Genomic DNA, 22,741 nt, shown 5'->3' with positions numbered 1-22,741 from the left:
CGGTATATTTATGGTTTTATTTTGGGATTTTGATTTTGAATGAGTTTGCGCCTATAACAATGACTAACATGGAAGTGTTTTACATAAAAAATGAAAATAAAAAGAAGAAAAGAAGAACATTGATAAGCTAGGGAACAGCTGGAAGAAGGTGACCAGGTAAGTGAAAGACCCTCAAATCCATGTAATATAAGCAGAGCTGATCAAAGAATTAAGATTTACAAGCACCAAATTGGGCAAGAAGTAGGCAGTATCTTTTCCTGGGATCGGATGGGTGTTGGCAAGATGGTGCCAGGAAAGAGTTCATTCAGGTACCAACTGGAAGCTTCTCATTTTAGCTAATTCTTTTTGATAACTAGACTGGAAGATGCATTGTTTCTAAGAAGCCAGTGGCTTTTAAGTGCTGCAAAGAAGCCCCCTTTAAAATTGGCATGCTGGGATAAACCTCCAGACACTTTGACTTCTAGTCACTTTGCCACCTTTTCTGTACTGAAGGATTGTTGGAAAGAATTGAGATGTTCAGCCTGAAGAAGAAAAGGCTTTCTGAAGACAAAAGAGCTGCTGTCTTTCAGCAACTGAAGGGCTTTTATAGAAAAGAGAAGCTAGGCTTGTTCTTGTTGTTCACAAAAGGTAAAACTAATATCAATTGGTATGATGTTCAAAAGGTCCAATTTAGGCTTGGGCTAAGGAAAAGGCTTCCTAATAATTAATTATCCCAAAGGAGAAGTAGCTGCCTAGGGAGGCAGTGGGTCATCTCAATGGAGTCTTCAAGCAAAAGCTGGATGGCTAGTTGGTTGATTGGTATTGTAGTGGGAATTCATAGAGTATATGGCAGAGATAAATGGGACTGTCTATGGAGCACTGGGCATGGAAGAAGGAAGTTGTTCAATTGTTTTCAGCCACATCTGACTCTTTGTGATATCATTTGAGATTTTCTTTGCAAAGATATTGGAGGGGTTTGCCATTTCTTTCTCCAGCTCATTTTAGAGATGAACTTAGGCAAACAGGGTTAAATGACTTGACCAAGTTCACACACCTGGTAAGTCTCTGAGAGCAGATTTGAATTCAGAAAGATGGGTCTCCCTTACTCTAGGTTTGACCCTCTATCCACTGTGTCATCAAGCTGTCCTGGTCAGGAAGAACTGAATTCAAATCCTACCTCAGTTATTAGCTTTATGACCCTGGGTGAGTCACTTAAAAGTCTTTCAACCTCAATTTCCTCATCAGTTAAATGGAAGTAATAAGGGTAGCTTCTTCACTGGGTCAAAAGAGATAACATACCTAAAGAGCTTTTTGAATCATAAAGTGACATGTAAATGTTAGCTCTTACCTATTGTGATCATTTCCAAGTAGGAAATTCCATGATTATATTTCTGGGCTCTTAAAAAAAAGTCATATCTTGCACCTTCCACTTATTTTTTTGTGTAGCAGCTAGAAAATTTAGCAGAACATTCTGTCCTTGTGTAGTAGTAATCTACTTAAATTGGTCTCTTAAAGCTCCTTTTTTTCCTTCCTGCTCCTTTTGGCTGGACTCACTTTTATTTTTTGCTTAAATTTTTTATTATACTTTGCATTTTATAGAAATCTCTAAGCTGCCTCAAGCCCTTTTGGAAATGGGTTGGATATAAATCTTAAATTTAATAACAATCTAAGTGAATGAGAAGAACTTACCATACAGTTAGAATGAATTGTTTTCTTCCTCAAAACTAGGCTTTTTTTGCTGGATCACAAAAGGTAGAAATTTTTCAGCCTTCACTGAAGCTGGAAACTGAACTACAAACACATACTAAGGACCATGCTTGTGTAAGGGGAAAACTTCACTTTTCTGATGTGTAGGCTTGAAGTTTGTATTAGAAGAATTGTCTTTCTATTTGAAGAACCAGGAGGGGCAAAGAAGGATGGAATAGCTGAATGGAGATGATGAGAAGGGCAAAGACAGACAAATGTGTCCTAATTTATCATCTTGCCCTGGGGCAGACTCTGCAAGTGCAGAAGGAAATATATGCTTTTAGGTGAAAAAAAATGGGGTTGGGGGGGATAGTCATGTTGTGACAATTCTTGAAATACTTTCTAAAAATTCCCTAGCAGCGATAACTAACCAGGTGAAAATAATCCTATCATCAAAGTCAAGGAATACTTATTATAACTCACCTTTAATAATTTAAATTAGTCCCAGGAGTAGAGCCAAGCCTGAGGGTGGGTGTCCAGTAGGGAAAGGAAAAAGTCTGAATTTTTTAATATATGTCCTTTACCAGCTAATGATGTCCTATTGTCCAAAATGTCTTTCCCTCTCCTCCTTCCCCCCCTTCTCTCTCTCTCTCTCTCTCTCTCTCTCTCTCTCTCTCTCTCTCTCTCTCTCTCTCTCTCTCTCTCTCTCTCTCTCTCTCTCTCTCTCTCTCTCTCTCTCTCTCTCTCTCTCTCTCTCTCTCTCTCTCTCTCTTTCTCCTCCCTTCCCTTCTTTCTCCCTCTCTCCCTCTGTCTATCTTTGTGTCTTTCTCTCTTTTCCTCTCTCCTCTCCTCTCTCCCTGTCTCCCTCTCTGTGTCTCTATATCTCTCTGACTTTGTCTCTCTCCCTCTCTGCCTCTCTCTGTCTTTCATATAAATGAGGTAGATATCTTGAATGTATATATGTATATGCATGAATATATATGTGCAAATACACTTATATGTATAAATGCATAGGCATGTATCATTCGGATTTCATTGGTATTGGAAACTTCAACCCAAGAAACTCCTCTATCAGTAGACTGACACCATTTTGGCCAATTATAGTCTTAGGAAGTTGCCTGAGAACCCTGAGGGGGAGAAGTGAGACTTGAGAAGAATCAGCTTCACCCAGTCAGGATTTGTCAGAAGGGGACTTAAATTTCAGTCTTTCTTACCCTAAGACTGACTCTTTATCCACTACCCCAAGTGCTTCTCCATTGAATAATTTAACTGCTAAGCCCTAATGCTATATAAAGAAAACAAGAAAATCATGATCCTTCCATCTAAGTATCTTACTGGGTGATGGACAGTGGTATATATGTGCACAAATATAGAATATATACAAAAGATCACACTGTAATTTCCTTTAAAATGGATCGTGTATATCTCTTTCATTTTTATATAGCCTACATTTCTGCCTGCATCCTTTTCTATCCTGCTCCCAGAGAGCTATTCCTTATAAAGGATATTTTTTTTTTTAACAAGAGGAAAAAGAAGGGGGGGGAATCAAAACCATTCAAAATCCAGAAAAAAAATTGATCTTAAATGCTAAATTCCACATCCATGGATTCCCCACCTCTTCAGAGGAGGGATGGGGAAGATTCCATTTCATTTCTCTTCCAGGGGATCATGCTCAGTTTTAATTATGTAACACCTGTTTCCATTGTTTTGTGGTGGCTGTTCTTTCCATTCACATTGTTATCATTGTCCATGTGTAATTTCTAGAGGGAGTGGTAATGAATGAATGAATGAATGAAAAAGCACTTATTAAAATAATTTTATTCATTCATTCCTATGGACAGTAGAGTATTTAAACCTGTTTAACAGATGTTTTTTTCATTTAATTCATTCATTCATATTCATTTATTCTCTCATTAGCACTCTCCCTCTTGGCATTTCATTGTTTATTGCCAAGGAGAACAAAAAACAAAATAATCTCTGCCCTCAGGGTGCTAATATTCTGCTAGGTGAGGTGGGTACAACATATGCACATGTGCCCAAAGTATTCACAGAGTAACCTGCAAGGAAATTTCCAGGGAAAAGTATTCATAATGAGGTAGGGGTGACAGAGGGGAATTAGAACCTGTGTAGAAGGAGGCATCAGAAAGGTCCCTTTGAAGGAATCAAGAAATGGTATAAAGAAGAGGTGAGGTGAAGAGGGAGTACAGATAATCTGCCTTATGTTCTGTCTCTCTCCTCTATTCAATACTCTATTATGAAACTTACCCATTTTTAGCAGCTATCCTGGCCTCTGCTCCAACAACACATCATCTCCCATTTGCTGGGCTCTTTTAAAAATAAATGGCTGCTATTGTGGAGAACTAAACTGAGAGCACAAAAGAATATTGAATTTGGTAGTTGTCAGGGATCAAAGAGGTCTTTTAGTCCAGCCCTCTCTTTTAACAAAAGAGATCAACACCTAGCAACACCTAGAAGAGGGCACATGGGGAATCTGGCAGCAAGGTGGCAGTGTAATGGATGGATAGAGAGACTGGGAATCAGGAAGACCTGAGTGAGCTAAAATCCAACCTCAGATACTTAGCAGTGTGACCCTGGGCAAGTCACCTAACTCCATTTACCTCAGTTTCCTCATCTGTCCAATGAGTTGGAGAAGGAAATGGCAAACCACTCTGGTTTCTCTACCAAGAAAACCCCAAAAAGGAGTCACTAGGAGGGGACAGGACTGAAAACTATATGGGAAATAAGCCAAATCCAGACCCTCTGGATCTACATTCGGTGCTCCTTTTTACAATACTATTGTCTCCAGAGGGGAATATGAAACTTCTGGTGTGAAAGCATCTAGAAAAAGAAAGAAAAAACTCAATAAAAAATATTTCAAGCTAATGATCATACCTTTTTTTCCCCCTCTGAATCCAAAAGTGTATGATGGAAATCTATTGTGTGATATACTAAGCACTGGACTAGGGAAAATCCTAGGAATAACTCTAGGGAACTCACCTGAACCAACAGAGATGAGGTCATTTCCATCTCACCTTCTGTGATAAGATGAATGCCAGAAAACGTGAAACTTCATAAAGACTTTTCTGATTTTACTGGCAGCTGCTTGGAGAGGTTGCCTAATGAATCATTGGGCTTAATTCTCTATAGGCAGGATGACAACTGGAAAGTTGCTGGATTTTCAGGAAGTTCCTGAAATTTCACTTTTCAGATTGCTTGCTTCAATGTAACTTTAACTCTTCACCCAAAGTCACTTAATCTGGGGATCATGATGAGTTTCCTAATGAGTGGCGCCATCAATCTGTTAACTAAACAGTTTCTTTCTTTTTTTAAAAATAACCTGATGTGGCTGTTCTCCAGACATCAGCTGTCATCTGAAAAGGATGCTGCCTCTAATTCAGCTGCATAAATAATGCAAGTGATTGAAAGGAAGTTACAATGGAGGTCTTTAACCTCTTTCATATCCAATTTGTGTGGGACTTCTCCAATTCCATTGACAGACTCTCCCAGTACCCCTACCTAATCATTTAGGCATCTCTGATCAAGGAATTGAGGTCACATAGAAGAGAAATCCTCCCATAAGTCTCCATCTCATTGCTTGGCAATTGTAAAAATGATGCTTTTCCTTCTCTAAAATTTTTTTTCTATATGTTTTGAAATCCAGAAAGCCCAGAAATCTGCATTTAGGAAGTTCACTGCAAGCCCTAAGATTTATGAAGGACCCCACCAAGTAAATCGGGTTCCAGACTGCCCTCCCTTGCACTTCTCTATAGCTACCTGGCTTCTCCTTATTAGTAATTAAAGTGGGACCTCTGACTCTGATGCACTATACATTTAATCACATAGAAATCCTGAAGCTTTAACCACATGGATTATGCATCCAAGATTTTTTTTTTCTTTTTTAAATTAAAGCAAGATTAAAATGGACCACTGAACAAACCTATATTCTATATGTTTCCAAACCACTGAAAATGAAAAATTCTAGATTTTTTGAAATGGAAATAATTAAAAAGGCTGTTTATCAGTCTTTACTTTGTAGACATCCATCATTATGCTTTAATACAGTTGTTAATAAAAATACGTGCTTCAGGCATGAAAGGCAGGTAAGAAAACTGTTTAAGCATTAAAACCTTCTGTCATTTAATTATTCCAGCCCTCAGGGAAGGCCAAGCTCAGCAAATATATCAGGCAAAGGACATGATTATGAATGGAGATTTGGAGCTGAACACATATCTTACAAGGTTATTATCACAAATGGAAGGGAGAGAAAGGGTTTGTGAATCAGAGAGTTCTAACTAAAATGGAGGAGTTCTAGGAAGTATGTTGAATAGTGAACAATTGGATTTTTCAGGTTTATTGGCTGCTTGCTTTTGTTCTGCTATAACAGTTTCCATAAATAACAAGGGATATTTATTTGGCATTATCAGCTACTCTCATCCATAGCCCCAGATTATCTAATGGAAGAAGAAAGAGCCACCATAGGGTCAGGAGAGCTCTCTTCAAGAATACTAAGAGCTGGCATATGGCAGAGGGGAAGCTAGGTTAGGCAGTGGATAGAGTGCTAGCCCCAGAGTCAGAAAGACCCGAGTTCAAATCTAGCCTCAGACACTTACTAGTTGTTTGACCCTGGACAAGCCACCTAACCCTCCTTGTCTCAGTTTTCTCATTGGTAAAACAAACCAGAGAAGGAATTGATAAACCACTCTAGTATCTTTGCCAACAAAATCCCAAGTGGGATCATGAAGAGTCAGACATGATCAAAACAACTGAACAATATGAGGAAGAGGATTTAGATTTGTTCTGCTTGGCTCTAGAAGGCCAGGAGGAATGGATTGAGGAGAAATGGATGGAAGTTGTAGAATCCAATTTAGAGTTATTATAAAGAAAATTATCCTATCCTTTTAAGCTATCCAAAAGTGGTGTGGGATGCTTTTAGGATGTAATGGATTAGCCCCACTGGATACTGGAGCAATAGTTAAATGACCCCATTTGGAGTATTTTGTAGAGGGATTTAGATTGGGATAGATGACTAGTGGGGGTTCCTTCTAACTCTAAAATTCTGTAATTTCAAAATCATTTGAAGCATATTTATGTACACACTCATATATGTATTTGTCCATGAAAAAATCTCAAAAAGGATATTTTTTGATATTTTATCTAATTTAAAATATGAAAATGGTAGATTATTGAGAATTTAGAATTTTAGAATAATTTCTTAGGAATTTCCTTGGGAAAACATGATGTAAGGGGGTTTGGTGGGATAGTCATGATGCTGTCTGGGTTTAGAAGATCTTCTTTTGTATCCTATCTGGCATTTAATTGTGGAGTATTGTTGGACTAGTCACTTAATTTTTCAGAGATTCACTTTCCTCAACAACTAGAGTATAAAAAAAATGTGTTCTTTCACAGGGTTGTTTAAAGAAAGAATGTATAAATGCACGACATATTTATTAGAAGAAATTGTTAATTGTATCTAGATTAGTGACTTCTGAACCTTATTTATATTCAGATATTTTTCCCCACAATGCAAAGCATTCTCTGTACAATTATAGACATGTTGATATTATAATCAATTCCAGATTTATTTTTAAACATGCTTCAATTAGATAGAAACTGCATTTCAATTCTTTTGCTCTTACATGAAATTTATCAAATCTATGTCATTCCTGCTGTATTTCTGTATTGCATTTATATTCTTTATGATGCCAGGATTGATTAACACCATTTATTCAATCAACTTTTATGCATAATGCATCGTATTGGGAAATGTGGGGGATACAGAGAAAGTTGAGATATCATTTCTGCCCTTATAAAAGATAGAATCCATGAGAAAAGTTAGTATCCTACAAAAACAAAGAAAGAAAAAATCAGAACTGTGGCATATTATAAATTAAGTTTTTTTAAATTTATAATTAATAATAAATAAAAATATAATAAATTAAATATAATATAAAATATACTAAAATAAAAATAAATAAAATAAAATTATAATTTAATTATAAATAAAGGAGTTTAGATATGGGATAAATCATCTCCTTTTCTGCTCACCTATCCCTTGAGAAAGTCTCTTGTAAATATTTCTCTGGTGGAGAATGACATTAGGCACTTCATCCTTCTTTTGTCCATTCCATTATTCCTTTCTACTGCTCTTTTAATCACAATTTTGATTCCTTAGAGACTTTGATATCCTAAACATTTAATAATTTTAATATCACTAATAATTGTTATTAAAAAATCTTTAAATTTTCTAAAACTATTTCCTTACTAACAACCCAGTGTGACAGTCAAGAATAAGTGGTATTAGTGTGCACACTAAATGTTCTAAAATATTTGTAGCAGTTCTTTTTGTGGTAGGAAAGAACTGGAAACTGAAGCCATCAGTTGGGGAATGGCTTAACAAGATGTGGTATATGACTTTAATAGAATACTATTATGCCTTAAGAAATGACAAACAGGATGATCACACCCACATAGACACACACACACAAGACTTGTGTGATTTTGGTTAAGTTTCTTAACTTAGTCAGAATTCAAGACTTATATGAAATGATGCAAACTGAAATGAGCAGAACCAGGAGAATGTATGCAGTAACAACAATAATGTATGATTGTCAACTATGAATGACAATTATTATCCACAAGGCAAGGTTTCAGGACAAATCCAAGGGACTCGTGATGATAAAGGCTATCCTCCATAGAAGAAACAGACAAAGTCTGAATACAGATTGAAACATATAGTTCTTTAATTATTTTCTCTGTGAATTTTTCTCTAGTGTAAGCAATATGTATCTTGTTTCAAACATGACAAACAGGGAAATAAATATGTATTATATGAAAATACATGCACAATCTATATTCTATTACTTGCCTTTTTGAGAAGAGGGAAAGAGTGAGAGGGAGGAGAAAAAAGAATGAAACAGATATTTGGACATAACTAGTGTGAAAATTTGTTTCTGTTGGATAAACATATTTATTATAGTTTATTACATATTTAAAATAAATCATATATAGATGTTTTGTTATATATTATATTGTTACATATATAAAAATAAATGGACTAAAATAATTAGCATTTTTATTCCCTTTTTACAGTTGAGGAAACTAAGGTTGATATTATTTGAATGTTGAATAAAAACTGTTTTCCTTGAAAATGTCAAATATATTGCAAATGTGCAGTTTGTGAATTATTGCTTATACAAAAGGTCCCACATGGAAGAGGGACTCTGCTTACTCTGGTTGGCTACTCTGCTTGGAAATAATGGCAAAGCAAATGTAATGCCCAACTAAGAAAGAATCAGAGAATCCCAGATTTGGAAGGAACTTCTGAGTCTGTATAGTTCAGTCATTTTGACAATATGGTTGACAAGTGGTTATCCATCCATTTGTTGAAAACCCCTAGGAAAGTGTGGCCAAAGTCTTCCAAGGCTACACATTCTACTTTGAAATGATTTCAATTCTTAGACTGTTTGCTTTTCTGAAGTCAATTAGAAGAAACACAATCTCTTCTACAGGACATGGCTTCTCAAGAAGACATCTACATAGACTTGTTAATTGGGCACTAATCAACTTCACCAAAAGTCTCTCTAGAAGACTAAGGAGTAGACTCAACATTGGCCATCATGATGATAAATAAAAATGAAGACAGATGAGCACTAATAGTGTCATGATTATAGTCCTAATACCATGTTTCATCATGGTGGAAAGAGGATAGTAGTTCCTATAGGACTATGTTGGTGAACTACTGGCACCTTTGCCAGAGGTGGCTGCTCCCCTCACCCTCTCCACATGCCTGATGATATTTCTCACTTTACCCAGTTCTCTGCCCTAGTAGCCCAAGGGGAGTGCTTCCTCCCTCTCTTGTGCTTTCATTGGCTTTTTGTCTTCCTCTAAGAAATATCCTAGCTCTCACATGATGAGATAGCTGAGTCTATCATCACTCTGGGTTGGTGAATTTTTTTTTCTGGTTCTTTAGTCAGGTCACCCATTCCTGATTCCTTCTATACTAATGGGATCTCACATGTGTCTATGAAAAACTTTCTACACTTCCATCTGAACTATACAACCCCAACTCTTTTACCTTATTAATTGTATGGGATGATTGAACTCCCATTGCATCATTCCAACTTCACTGATTGGACAAGTTGCCTCAAACTTAATTTAATCAACAATTTCTACTCAAATGTTGAAAACTGATTTAAAATCTTTTTAAGGGTTGGCAAATTAGCATTTATTTCATTTTCAATATATCTTATTCATGTGTCATTATTTCTGTATAATCCCTGTTCAACAACAAGGTCCAAATCATAAAAATTATCTTAAATCTAAAATTAACTTTTAAAAAGTCTTAGAAAAAACAGAGGGGAAAAGGGGGTAACTTAAGAATTAAAAGAGCCTTAGATTCCATTTGTCATGCTATAAACTCAGGGGTTATTTATAAAAATAATCTGCATGATTAATTGCCCCCCATCAGATATGTTCTCTGGGACCTATAGAACCTGACTCCTATCTTTCCCAAAGACCTCATGGTTTGTAAGCATTAGGATCACAAAAAAAACTATTATAGAACAGGTTTACCAAAAACATGTAAAGAACACAGAGGCATTCAGAGGGATAACTATTTAGAAATTATTGCAAAAATGCCAACTTTGTTTCTTTTAAGGCATCTTATATAAACCCTTGTAGGAAGGCAGCTCTTACTGTAGTAAGAGTAGGTAATATAATTCTTTAAGGGATGTGAAAGAAAAAAGAAAAGGTCATATATTATATTCCTTTGAAATAAATATTGACCTCAATGTTCACTGAAACTTAAATTTTAAAAGGCTGTAGGAGAAAAAGTGGAAGGAAATTTATTGATTTTTCTGATGAATTAAAATGCAAATGATCTCCAGACTTTTAAAATGTCTATTATTTCAAATGAAAATAAATATTTGGCATTCATTATTCTTATGGTGCCTTGTGAAAAAGATTTGAAAATATTGATGTATGACATGGTAGAAAGAGTGCTGAATTTAGATTCAGAAAATCTAGATTCAAATCCTATTCTTCCTATATACTTACCTGTGTGATACTAAGCTTTTCCAAAACTCAGTTTCCTCATCTGTAAAATGAGGACACTGTACTGGATAATGTCTCAAGTCTCTTTCAGCTCTAGATGTACGATCCTCTGAATATAGTGGACTACTACTTTTTAAGATCTGGTCCAGAAATTTTCTTCAAAACCAGAAGCAAGAATTGACACAGAGCTGGAATGAACTAGATCCTGTAATTTACCTGATCTGCCCTCCAAGGTTAATATCTTATCAACAGCACATCAGTTGGTGCTGTTGGTCTGTAATACTATGTGATAGAGAGAAATCATAGTGCCAACATTGGCAAAATGGCAACTGCCTTGGACCATAAAGGTCAGGGGAAATCCCTCAGTGAAAGCCAGTAATCCAGTCACAGAAGGGGGAAATCCTGCTTTATGAACATTATATGTCACCCTTTCTCTAAAGCAGGCTTCATACTACCCAAATGGATTGGCCTAGATGGAAATGGCAATGCATTTATATCGAGGCTATCAAGCATGAGAGCTCATTTCTATTTGTAGCTTTGCCAATGAGTCCCTGAATAGAGCAGGAGAGTTCCTTTGTCTCTCAGTATCTCTCTCTGTCTCCCTCTTTCTGTGTCTCTCCCTGTCTCACTACTTCTTTTTTTATCTCTCATTTTTCAAATGGGGATTTGACTGGGAGAATTCTTGTCCCTCAGACCTCCCCCATTTCATCAAAGTGTCCTTATAAGACGAGAAAGGATTGCTAAGAAGTATCTAGGTAACCCTGGTAGAAATTCCAAAAGTCACTTCCTAGCCATTAGGAACCAATGTCTGAATAGTCCAGTTAACATACCCCTATTACACTGATTCCAAAGTAGTCACGTAGGGTACATCAGAAGAAGGGGAAATATTACTCTTCTAATAGAATGAAAAAAAAAGGAATTGAAAACAATTTGATTACATCTTTCTACCCTCTTAACACACAGTGCAACTGTGTCCCCATCCTTCACTTGATGGTTATAGGGACATCATAGAACATCTAAGAGCTAGCATTTATGTAGTGCTTTCAGTTTTGCAAAGTGTTTTGTGTATGTTTTATAATTTAATTCTTACAAACAAGCTCAGGAAGAGGGCATTGTGATTATCTTCATTTACAAGTGAGGAAATAAAGGCTCAAGAGGCATTAAATGACTTGGCCTGGATTGAACAGATCAGATATATCTAATGGAAGATTTGAACTCGGGTCTTCTGAACCCTTAAGTTTAACATTATTCCTTGCCTCACTTTGTTTACTGAAGTAGGAAAGAAGATTTGCTTTGTCATATTTTTGGAGCCCTAGGTACGAGACTTGAAGTTCATCCAGCATAACATTCCATCTTCCATCTCTATGCCTTTGCATTGACTATTTTCCAAGGCTGCATTGTTTTCACCTGACACCTCCACCTCTTGGTTTCCCCATCATCCTTCAAGTCTCAGCACAAACTCTATCTTCTGCAGGAGTCCTTCCTAGGTCCCTCAACTGCTAGTGCCTTCCCCTTTCTGATTTCCTTCCAGCTATAGCTTCTAAAGTATCTAGTTATTTATATGTGGTCTCCCCCATGAGAATATGAATTCCCTGATGACAGAGACTGGTTTTTTTGCCTTCTTTACCAATATTGTCATAATTTCTGGCACATAGCAAGAACCTAATAAATCCTTCATAACAGCCAGAGAAGAATTGCTAGAGTAGAAAGTTATGACATATCAGGCAAGTTATGACATATTCGCAAGACCGTGCATTTATAGGGATTTCAGAGGTCATGTAGTCCAAAGCTCTCCTTTTACAAAACCAAACACAACCCAAAAAAGTTTGGAGAGGGGGTGGAGGCAAGGAAAACTCAGTTGCTGGTCAGTGATGAACCAGTTATATTTGATATCATCAATCATATAATAATTGGTATCCCAGAGAGGATGTGACTTATCCAAGGTCACATAAGAAGTAGCAAGGCTAGAATCTGAACTTGGGTCCACTGATTAAGAATCATCAAAAGCAGAAATGACAGAAATATTGTTATGATTATACTCTGCAGTCCATTAGACAGGTTTTCAACACCTCCCAATCCAGCGCCATTTTGACTAAGCCATGTCTTTCAGATGAGCAATTGAAAAGAAAAAGAGATCATTTTGAAATCCCATGGCCATTGTCGCCTTTTTCAGACCAACTCTTTCTGAGACCAAGGAGCAGCACTGTGTCTGTGAAGTACCGATAGATCCTATGGAGGTTTTTCTTTTCAAGAACAAGCCTTCCCCAGGGCCCCCACGTGGCTAGGTCGATTTTCATTGGAAAGGGCTTCAAGCTGGCTCTAATATTTACTCACTTATGCAGGTGCGTCCATCAGCATGGAGTCTGTATCCCATATCACATTCACAGTAGAAGGAGCCCTCCGTGTTAATGCAGCTCTGCTGGCAGCCTCCATTCACTACTGTACATTCATCGACATCTAGAGAAGGAAGACAGATGGCCGGGATTACAATGTCGTTTCAATGTCAGCCCCGAAGAAGTGGCACAATATTTCTCTGATACGCAGCATGTGTGAGCCGCTAGGAAGTCGCCGCCTCTGTGGCCACCAATCATGGCTTCTTTGATCTGTTTTGATGGGAGGGTAAACAAGAGATGGATGATAGAGCTGCTATCGAGCTCTTTAAAGCTCCTGACAGTGAGAACAAGGGTTGCCTAACAAATTTCTATTCTTTACCTACTCGGTAATTAGACAGAGCCTTGATATAGATGTGTCCTCCGGGGGAAGGAAAAGTGGAGGAAAGAATTACAAGAAGCTAATCTATCTGAGCTGGCACACACCAGTAGATAAACACCCACCACTGGCCAAATCCTGCTGAATAAAGACAAGGGACAACACTGTGACCTTGTGAGGCACCTCTCTTGGGTCACTATAGCCACCGAGACAGAGAGAGCGACAATCCGAGGAAAGAGAAGATTGGGCATCCATAACAAGAAACCAGTGGATTTTTTTTCATGGTACGGTTTTTCTGATGCATTTCCATTTCCACTAATCATTTTCGTTATCAATAGAGAGGTCCTAATTATAAGAATTTTTAGTAGCTTAAAGGAAACTTGCAGGTCCTTGATTCCGATTCCCTCATTGTAGGGAGAAGGACACTGCAGTCCCAACAGCTTTTGGGTCTTGCTCAAGGTTATATGAACAATCGATGGCAGAGAGAGAATTGGAATAGAACTGAAAGTTCAGTGATTCCTCTTTCCACTGTGTATCACAGTGGCCTCCTAAATCACCTGTATTTTGCAAGAGTGGGAACATTATTGACTATAGAGCTGGGGGGCTTTCATTGAAAGGCTATCTCTGATGCTCACTCTCTGCATGATCTTGGGCAAGTCATTTAATCATCCTGAGGCTCAAATAAGAGAAACCCCTGCTGCTAGACCTATGATTTTATGGCATTCAGGTTAAGAAGACTTCAATTACTTATGAACAAGAGACTGTGGTTAACAATAACCACAATATTAATGGTGGAATTTTCTTTGAAAGTTCACAAAGATTCTTACATCCATCCATCCATCCATTTAATCAATTGATGAATCACTCAATAGCATTAATGTGCACTTAGGTCTAACTTTGGAGGAATACAACAGCAGAGATGAAACAGTTCCTGACCTCAGGGAGTTTACATTCTCTAGGGAGAGACCACAGGTGCACAAATAAGTATACACCAAATAAATACATCATTTCATTTGAAAATGCACAATATCATGAGTTTGGTACCATCAGTTGGCTATTGTCCTTCATATTTGAAGAAGACCAGAATGACATCACGATATAGGCGTTAATGTACATTTTGTCCAACTGTGGCTGATTAGATCAATGGAAGATTAGAAGTGTAATTAGAAAATCTTGGACCTTTGGACTCCATCTCCCAGAATTCTTTTCTTGTCCCAAGAATCCTTTCCCCTTTGTTCATGTTAGCATCATTACATTATTGTTTTTAAGCTGTGGGTAAAGCCTTGCTGGTTCTCTTTTTCATGTGGGAGGCTGGTGAACTCTCTCTCAGTTTCTCTAGCCTTTTACTTTCCTTTTGCTTCAAGTTAAATATTAATAAATATTATTAAATATAACACTTGGAATATTGAATATTAATTTTAAAATCTACAAAAGACTCTACTACATTTTGGGTGTGAATAGCATGAATATGAATATTTGGGATGGAGATATCTCTAAATTTGTTTATTTCCCATTTCTTTCAGGTAACTGCAATTCTGCTTTATTCCTAGAGCACAGCATCTTTTTGGTGTGGGCACACCATGTTGGATGGTCCTGTGCCAGTGTCTCTCGTGTTTCATAATCATTATCCAAGTTCTTCAGAGAGAACTTAAGAATATCATTGTATCATTTCTTCCATTTTCTGTGTGAGCACTAACCTTGTATGAGTCATTGTAAAATAATCTTTTTAGGCAAATTATAATATTGGTATTATTCAGCCTAAAGAAATGAGTGGAGAAACACTAGTGAAAATTTATAGAGCATTTTAAGGTTTACAAAATGTTTTATATGTAACCTCATTTGATTCTTGCAACAAGTGCTTTTATTTTTCCATTTTACAGATGAGGAAATTGAGGGTAAGAGAGATGTAATGGTTTGTCAGTAAGTAAGTGTCTGAGGCAGGATTTATACTCAAGTCCCCATGACTCCAGGTTCAGTGCTACCCCCTTCTAGGTAACAATATAGATGACAATAAATCTGAAATTCAGCAGGCGCATAATAGATGATTTTTTTAATGAATAGAAAAAGACTGGTAGAGAAAGTGATTACTAAAGGATGTAAGGGGAGAGAAGAATCACCTTGGGTTGGCTGTGATCAAGCCCGAAGCTGAATAATATACTTGGAATTTGAAAGATGTCTCATATTCAAATGGGCAGGAAAGAAGAACCAAGATATTCCAAGCCATTTTTGGTGAGGGGAGGATAAGAATGGATAGAAAGTCAACAAAACCACGGAAATACAAATATGCTTTGGAGGCAAGTATATAGGTTTGTCTCCAGGATGTGAGAGATTAAAGATAATTTGGAAATATTTTGACAAATTACTGGACATTCACCCCTTCATAATCACTCATTATTCAACCAGATGCCAAGTCTTATTTCTACTTCCAAAGCCTTTCTTATATCCATTTCCTCTTCTCTATTCACATGGCCAGTAATCAAGTTCAGGATCCCATACTCTCTTGCCTAGATTATTGCAATAGTTCTCCTAATGGATTTCCTATTCCTTTCTTCCCTCCTATTCAGACTTTCCATTGCTGCCCAAACATTCTTCCTGAGGCACAGGTCTTACTCTCCCCTCTCATACCTTGGAAATCTTTAGAGGCTTCTTCTTGGCTTCAGGATAAAGTAGAATTTCTCTATCCTCCCCCCAAACCCCCATTTTGCTTCAACTGCTACCTTTGCAGACTAATTTCATAGTACCACCCTTGGTTGGCTCATTGTTTCAGTCAAATTGATCCACTAGCTATTCCCTGAGCTTGATATTTCTTTTCCTAGTCTGGTGCCTTGGCATAAGTTGTCCCTCAAGTGGGGTAGACAAATCTTCTGTTTCTGAGAAATTCCAGTTTAAGCTTTTGTGCTGCCTTCTTTTGAAATTCTTTCCTGAATTTCCTTCCCATGATTAGAGCCCATAACCTGTTTAAATTCTCTCTGATTTATTGACCTGTGTATATATAGATTTCTGTCCCCAATCCAGTATTATTTAAGCTGCTCATGGATAAAAACTCTTTCATTTTTATCCATGGACACCCACCTGGTACCTAGCACAGTCCTTATCATATAACAGGAATGTAATGAATATTTGAATAATTAAATTGTAAATCAACTATTTTTAACTAATTCAAGGAAGAAAAAATTTTAGGTATTTGTACCACCAGTATAGTAAATATATTACCTAGTGTAATATACTGGGGTATCCTTGGTGTCAAATATCTTCAGGTTCTAGTTTCACATCTCAATGCGCTTAGGCATCTCTAGCAGATGAGAAATTGTCACTTTGCATGTCTACATCAATGGAGGGAGTTTCCACACATGGAAGTCCTCTAAAAAAATGAAACCACAAGTGTGGAGCATGCTCCCCTGCCTCTAGTCACATACTTATTCATTCCTAGAGTTTCATCTGACTGAGGAAATTCCCTGAATCTGGGAAGATCCGAAACTGCTCTCAAATTTAATCTTGAAAAGCTATCTTGGGATACTAAGAGATTAAGTGACTTATCCAAGATATACCAAAATGGGTCAGTGGTAGTACTTGAATTCAGAGCTCATCTGACTCCAATCCTGGATCTCCAGATAAAATGTCATGCTACCTCCCTTGGTCCTCCTCCCCACCTATTAGCATTCCCTCTTTCTTTTAGCTGTCTGTATGGTTCAATGGATAGAGGACAGTACCTGGAGTCAGAAAGACTTGACTCTGGCTTCACACATGTATTGACTGAAGGACCCTGGACAAGTCACTAAATTGTTCATTAACTCAGCTTCCTTATATATAAAATGGGTATAATTATAGCACCTCCCTCCCAGTGTTATTGCAAAAATAAAATGAGATAATATTTATAAAACACTTTACAAACCTCAAAGCTATTATTAAATTCCTTTCTATAATACATTCACAATTATATTTTATAACTTTATGTACATACCTAAATGTTAAATAATAGAATCATACATATTGTTGGGCAGGTGAAGATATACTGGGCAGCATTTAAATCAAAGTAAAAAAACAAACAAAACCAAACCTAAATTAATTTTAATTTAATCAGTTTACTGGCTGTTTGGTTGAAGCAAGGAGAAAGAATTGATTTTAAAAGCTTTCCCTTTTTCCCACCAAAATGACTGAATCCAGCCATTATTTTGTCTCAGCATGGCTTTGGAACCTTCATTCTTTGGTAAATGACAAAGACTGTGTCAACAAATCCAACTGCTTTGAATGGACTGGTCTATCATCTCCAGGACACTGAACCACTGTGTCCCCTGGGACAGAATCTGACCAAAGAATTTAAGAAAGCGAGAAGCTAAGACAAAAGCACTGGACACATTGTGTTAGAGAAGTTTTTCAGAAAATCTGGCACACACTCACGCATGTTCTATAACTCCATCAACTTTCATTTAGCTCTATTTTCCCCCAAATGTCAATAAGGAAATGAAAATTAGAGACTCCGGGAGAATGACCTACAATAGGAAATTGTCTGATTCTTTAAGAAATGAAGAGAATACCAGTCTTCCTTTAATAGAATCTCCCCTAAGGAGGGATAAAGCTGGTTCAATTGCCTCAATGAGACACTCATCTGGATGCTGTCATAAGTGATTTTTTTTTCATCACAATTCTGCCCAACTGAGTTAAGAACAAGAAATATCAATATTACAAAATTTATTATTATCAAAATGCTTTATAAGAGGAAAATGGTAAAAAAAAATTTTGGGAAAAACTGGTAGAAAAGGGAAAATCTGGGGTACTCCTAGATTCCTGTGTGTTTTATTTCCATTGGGAAATGGTCACAAAAGCCCTCGTCCTCAGAACTGTGGCAAATTGACACTATGGAGACCAAAGATAGAATGATTAGGATTCCTCACCCCCCAACCCTCACCCCAGATTATCCTGGTGATTCTAAAGAAGTAGCAGGCAAGACCACTATGCTGGCATTTTTTCTTTTCTTAAAAAACAAACAAACTTTCCCCAAATGTTTTTGCTCTATTTCTCCTGGCGGTGTTCCCCCAGATGGTCATGGAGCATAATAGTTTTAGAGAATGCAAGTTATTATCAACATACTTTGCACATGAATGCCCACTGAGACAACAATGAGCCCACTCCAGCTTCCAAACCACCGGAATTGCTCCTAATTATTTTTGCTTAGATTGTGTGACCATTTACCTGTGGAACTTGAGTTAGAGAAATGATGCTCTTTTTTGTCTTTGAATGCCCTGTCTTCACAAACCTGCTGCCTGAAAAGAATGCACAGGAATCCTGGTGTTTTCATCTGATCATTAGACTAGACATATTTGTATGTACCTCAGGGAGGGTTTTAGTAACTGGAGGTCTGAAGAAAGTTTTCAAAGGGCCAGGGAGGTAATTTTGGAGTCCACTATTGGCTTATCTATGCCTTAATCGTTTCTCCCTTCTCTGGCCATAATAGCTACCATTAATATAGTCTTTTAACCATAACAATAATCCTATCAAGTAGATGCTTTATTATTCCCATTTACAGATAAGGAAACTGAGTCAGAGGGGATGAGTGACTTGCTTCGAGGCACACACATATTAAGTATCTGAGGTAGTATTTGAACCCATATGTTCTTGACTTCTAATCTAAATGCTCTTAGTTATGACCTAGAAGGGCAATTTGAAATCAGAGCCCTACTTCTTATACTCACTCACTTCCCTTCCATCATTAGGGAAGGCTGGCAGGAATATCCAAAGTATCATTCATGCTATGAATAAACATTGATCAAATACACATTTACTAAGTGCCAGGCATTGTGCTAAGTTCCAGGGAAAAGACAGAAAGAGTCAAAAGACAGTCCTTATTGCCCAAAGGGCCATCAAACCATGTATAAGCTTTGACCAAGCAATACCACTACTAAGCCTGTATTCCAAAGAGATAAAAGATAGGAGGAAAGGACCCACTTGTATTAAAATATAGTCATAACAGCTCTTTTGCTTTGGTGCCAAAGAACTGGAGACTGAAGGGATGCCCATCAATTGGGGAATTGTTGAACAAGTTCTGGTATAGGATTGCAATGGAGTACTGTTGGGGTGTATAAAAGGAAAAAGAAGATGGTCACAAAAAACAAACTTGGAAAGACTTCCATGAAGTGATGTCAAGTGAAGTAAGCAGAACCAGGGAATGTTGTACACAGTAACAACAATCATGTATGAGGATCAACTGTGAATGATTTAACTTTCATCAGCAATGCAAGAATCCAGAACAGCTCCAAGGAATCATGATAAAAAAGGCTCTCTACTGCCACAGAAAGAATTTCTAGTCTGAATGCAGATCGAAGCATGCCATTCTTCACTTTATTTCCTCCCTAAAATTTTTCTCTAGTACAAGTGACGTCTTTTTTTCACAAGATGAGGAACATGGAAATGTGTATTGTATAATAAAGCATGTACAACCTATATCATATTACCTGCCATCTTGGGGAGGGGTAAGGGATGGGAAGGAAATAACATGGATTGCATAATGTCCAGAAAACAATTGATGAATATTGTATTGACCCATTCTGGAAAAATAATAAAATGAACAAATCAAACAAGACAGCCCTTCCCTTCAAGAAGTCCTGAGTTCTTATCACTGAAAGTGAGCCAGGATATTCTTCTTTTCCCTTTATTTACAATCCAACCACAGATTGGGATTATTATGAATAAAGAATCCAAGATGCAGAACTGGGGAAATTTTCCTTACTTTTGTCCTAAGGGTTCATCTGAGACTTAACTACGGTTCCTTTTGGGTGAGAAGAATATAAAAGCCATTGTTAGGACTTAAAAGAAGATGTTGGGCAAAATGACTTCTAAGGACTTTCTCAGATATAAATCACTGACCTTTTAAGTACAATTATGAGCCAGTTGCAATAGCTTAGGCAAGAGATGATTAAGTCTGAAATGGGCAGGGGTGGTTATTGTGTGAATAGACTTGAGGGAGGCAATGTAAGAGATATAGATATAGAATCAGCAATATCTGATGACTTATTGAAACATTGGAAGACAATTATCATTAGACATCTCCTGGTAAATGTTTAACAACTAGCTCTGTAGGGGGAAAATGTATGTATGATGATTTAAAAATTTAATTTGGTTTATTAACATTTTATCCATCATTTTATTCAGCTTAGACATTCAACAAAACAACAAATCAAGCCCATTTGTAGTATTTGCCAATTTCCAAGGTGTAAATGTACACACTAAAAAATTAATGATTTATTTTATTATATAATTTTATTCTTTCCAAGCAATTAGAATGTCTCTTTGCATATAACAGAGTGACAACCCCAGAAAGCCTCAACAGGAGTCTCTCTAAGCAGAAAAGGCTGTTTGGAAGAGAGAATTGCTATGATTTGTAATGTAAATGCCTTGGAGAAACCCAAGCATGTACAGACATTTTATAATTGCTTTTGGTCAACTAATCTGGTGTGACCTGGAGGTTCCTTGATTGGCTTCAGAGGGATTAAAAAAATCATTTAAATCAGCTTGCTTCTCAACCATTTTCTCTTTGGTTCTGGTACAGAATTTTGATTCCTTTGTTGATAATCAAATTATATAATATATATATATGTGTGTGTGTGTGTGTGTGTGTGTGTGTGTGTGCCACATATATTGCATACATCTATCTTTATCTATCATCTATCTATCTATCCATCCATCCATCTATCCATCTATCTATCTGTCCATCCATCTATCCATCTATCCATCTATCTATCTATCTATCTATCTATCTATCTATCTATCTATCTATCTATCTATCTATCTATGTCTATCTATGTTTGTCTTTAAGGCTATCTATCTAAATGTCTGTCATCTATAAATCAATCTGTCTATCTTTCTGCTCGTTCATATTTCTCTCTCTCCATCCCTCTCTCTCTCTCCATCCATCCTTCTCTCTCTCTCTCCCTCCCTCTCTCTCTCTCTCTCTCTCTCTCTTTCTCCCCTCTCTTTTTCTCTCCCTCCCCCTCTCTCTCAGCCTGTGCCTTCTCCCATTTGAGGCCATATGGCCTCATGAAAATGGGCTGCTTGTTGTTTGTCTACATTAGCTCTACCCACCCTCCAGACCCTTTCAATCTAGTCAAAGGAGATTAATCTAGAGACTTTGACCTTGTGATTTTCAAAGGTCAGAGAGTGGACCCCCAGGAATTTGATAGTTAAAGGCCACAGTGCGGTAGGCAGTCCAGCATCCTTATTGCAAGGAGCAAGCTGTGACCTTTTGGGCCGGAGTCAAGGGTAGATGAATTAAGACTCATTGGCAGTCATGTCACATTTGAATTCCATCTTGGTGAAACTGTCAATGCCATTTATTTTTTTATAGTAGGTACAATTTTTAATAATCATTTTCTGACATTTTGCCATCCATGTTCTTTCTCTCCCTTCTTGTCCTCCTCCCCGAGATAACAAGTAATATGATACAGGTGATACATCTACAATCATGCAATACATATTTCCATGTTCCTCATGTTGTGAAAGAAGACACATTTTGCTCAGACCAGAAAAAAAAAACCCATGAAGGAAGGAAAGTGAAAAAGTTATGCTTCAGTCTTCATTCAAACTCCATAGGTCTCTTCTGTGGTGATGGCCAGCCTTTTCTGTAATGATCTATTCAGAAAACCAACTATGAGTCAGCCCATTCACCCCAGAGAATAAGATGGCACAGAGAAGGACCTGATCCTAAGGTGTTGGGGAGATATTTGTACTTTTATTCTTGCTTATATCATTGAAATGAATATCCCTTTGTAAAAGCTAATAGATGCCAAGTGTCTACCAGTAGGAAGGTGGGGAACAAGCCAGTGAGGACTCAAGCCAATGGCATTGTAGATGGGGTACACTGAAACCCCTCAAAGGACTCCCACATAACAGAGCAGGAGATATGTAGCAGAGACTGAGGCCAGAGAAAACTCACTATTTGTATCAAAAGCTTGTGCCACAGGGAAGAATCAAATCAGAACACAATGGTGGGGACACTGGGAGGCAGGCAATTCAATACCACATCACTTGACAGGAGCAAAATGCTCCAAAGGTCAGCTCCCTTTCTCTCTGGGACAGCACATAGGGGGTAAACACAATTTTGCTACAGGACAGCCCTTGGTAGAGGGTGAAACTCTATTTCAGTCATTTCTTTTTCTTTTAATCTTTCAGAGCACAGCATGACCACCCGAGGGGCTCTTCCCTATTTTAAGGGGAATGGGAAGTCCTGATCTGGCAATTTTGTGAGACTATCATAGAATTCACAGTTGGAATCAACTTCCAACTTTCTCATTTAATAGATGAAGAATTCTAACCACCACAGCAG

General features: G+C 37.4%; 1 protein-coding gene across 2 annotated transcripts in view; it reads right to left on the bottom strand.

The window, feature by feature from the left end:
* LOC100616966 (EGF-like and EMI domain-containing protein 1) overlaps nucleotides 1-22,741 on the bottom strand; it is a 787,120-nt gene that overhangs the window by 244,924 nt on the left and 519,455 nt on the right. The window contains exon 6 of one of the 2 annotated variants that reach the window (XM_007502250.2): nucleotides 13,051-13,173. The exons of the other annotated variant lie outside the window; for it this stretch is intronic. Within the exon in view, the coding sequence (XP_007502312.1) occupies nucleotides 13,051-13,173 (123 nt within the window). The remainder of the gene's footprint in view (nucleotides 1-13,050; nucleotides 13,174-22,741) is intronic. 2 annotated transcript variants of the gene reach the window in all.

Source organism: Monodelphis domestica, chromosome 8 (assembly GCF_027887165.1).
Source record: "Monodelphis domestica isolate mMonDom1 chromosome 8, mMonDom1.pri, whole genome shotgun sequence".
In the NCBI taxonomy this organism is placed as follows: domain Eukaryota; kingdom Metazoa; phylum Chordata; class Mammalia; order Didelphimorphia; family Didelphidae; genus Monodelphis; species Monodelphis domestica.
This window is presented reverse-complemented; position numbering and strand designations above follow the sequence as displayed.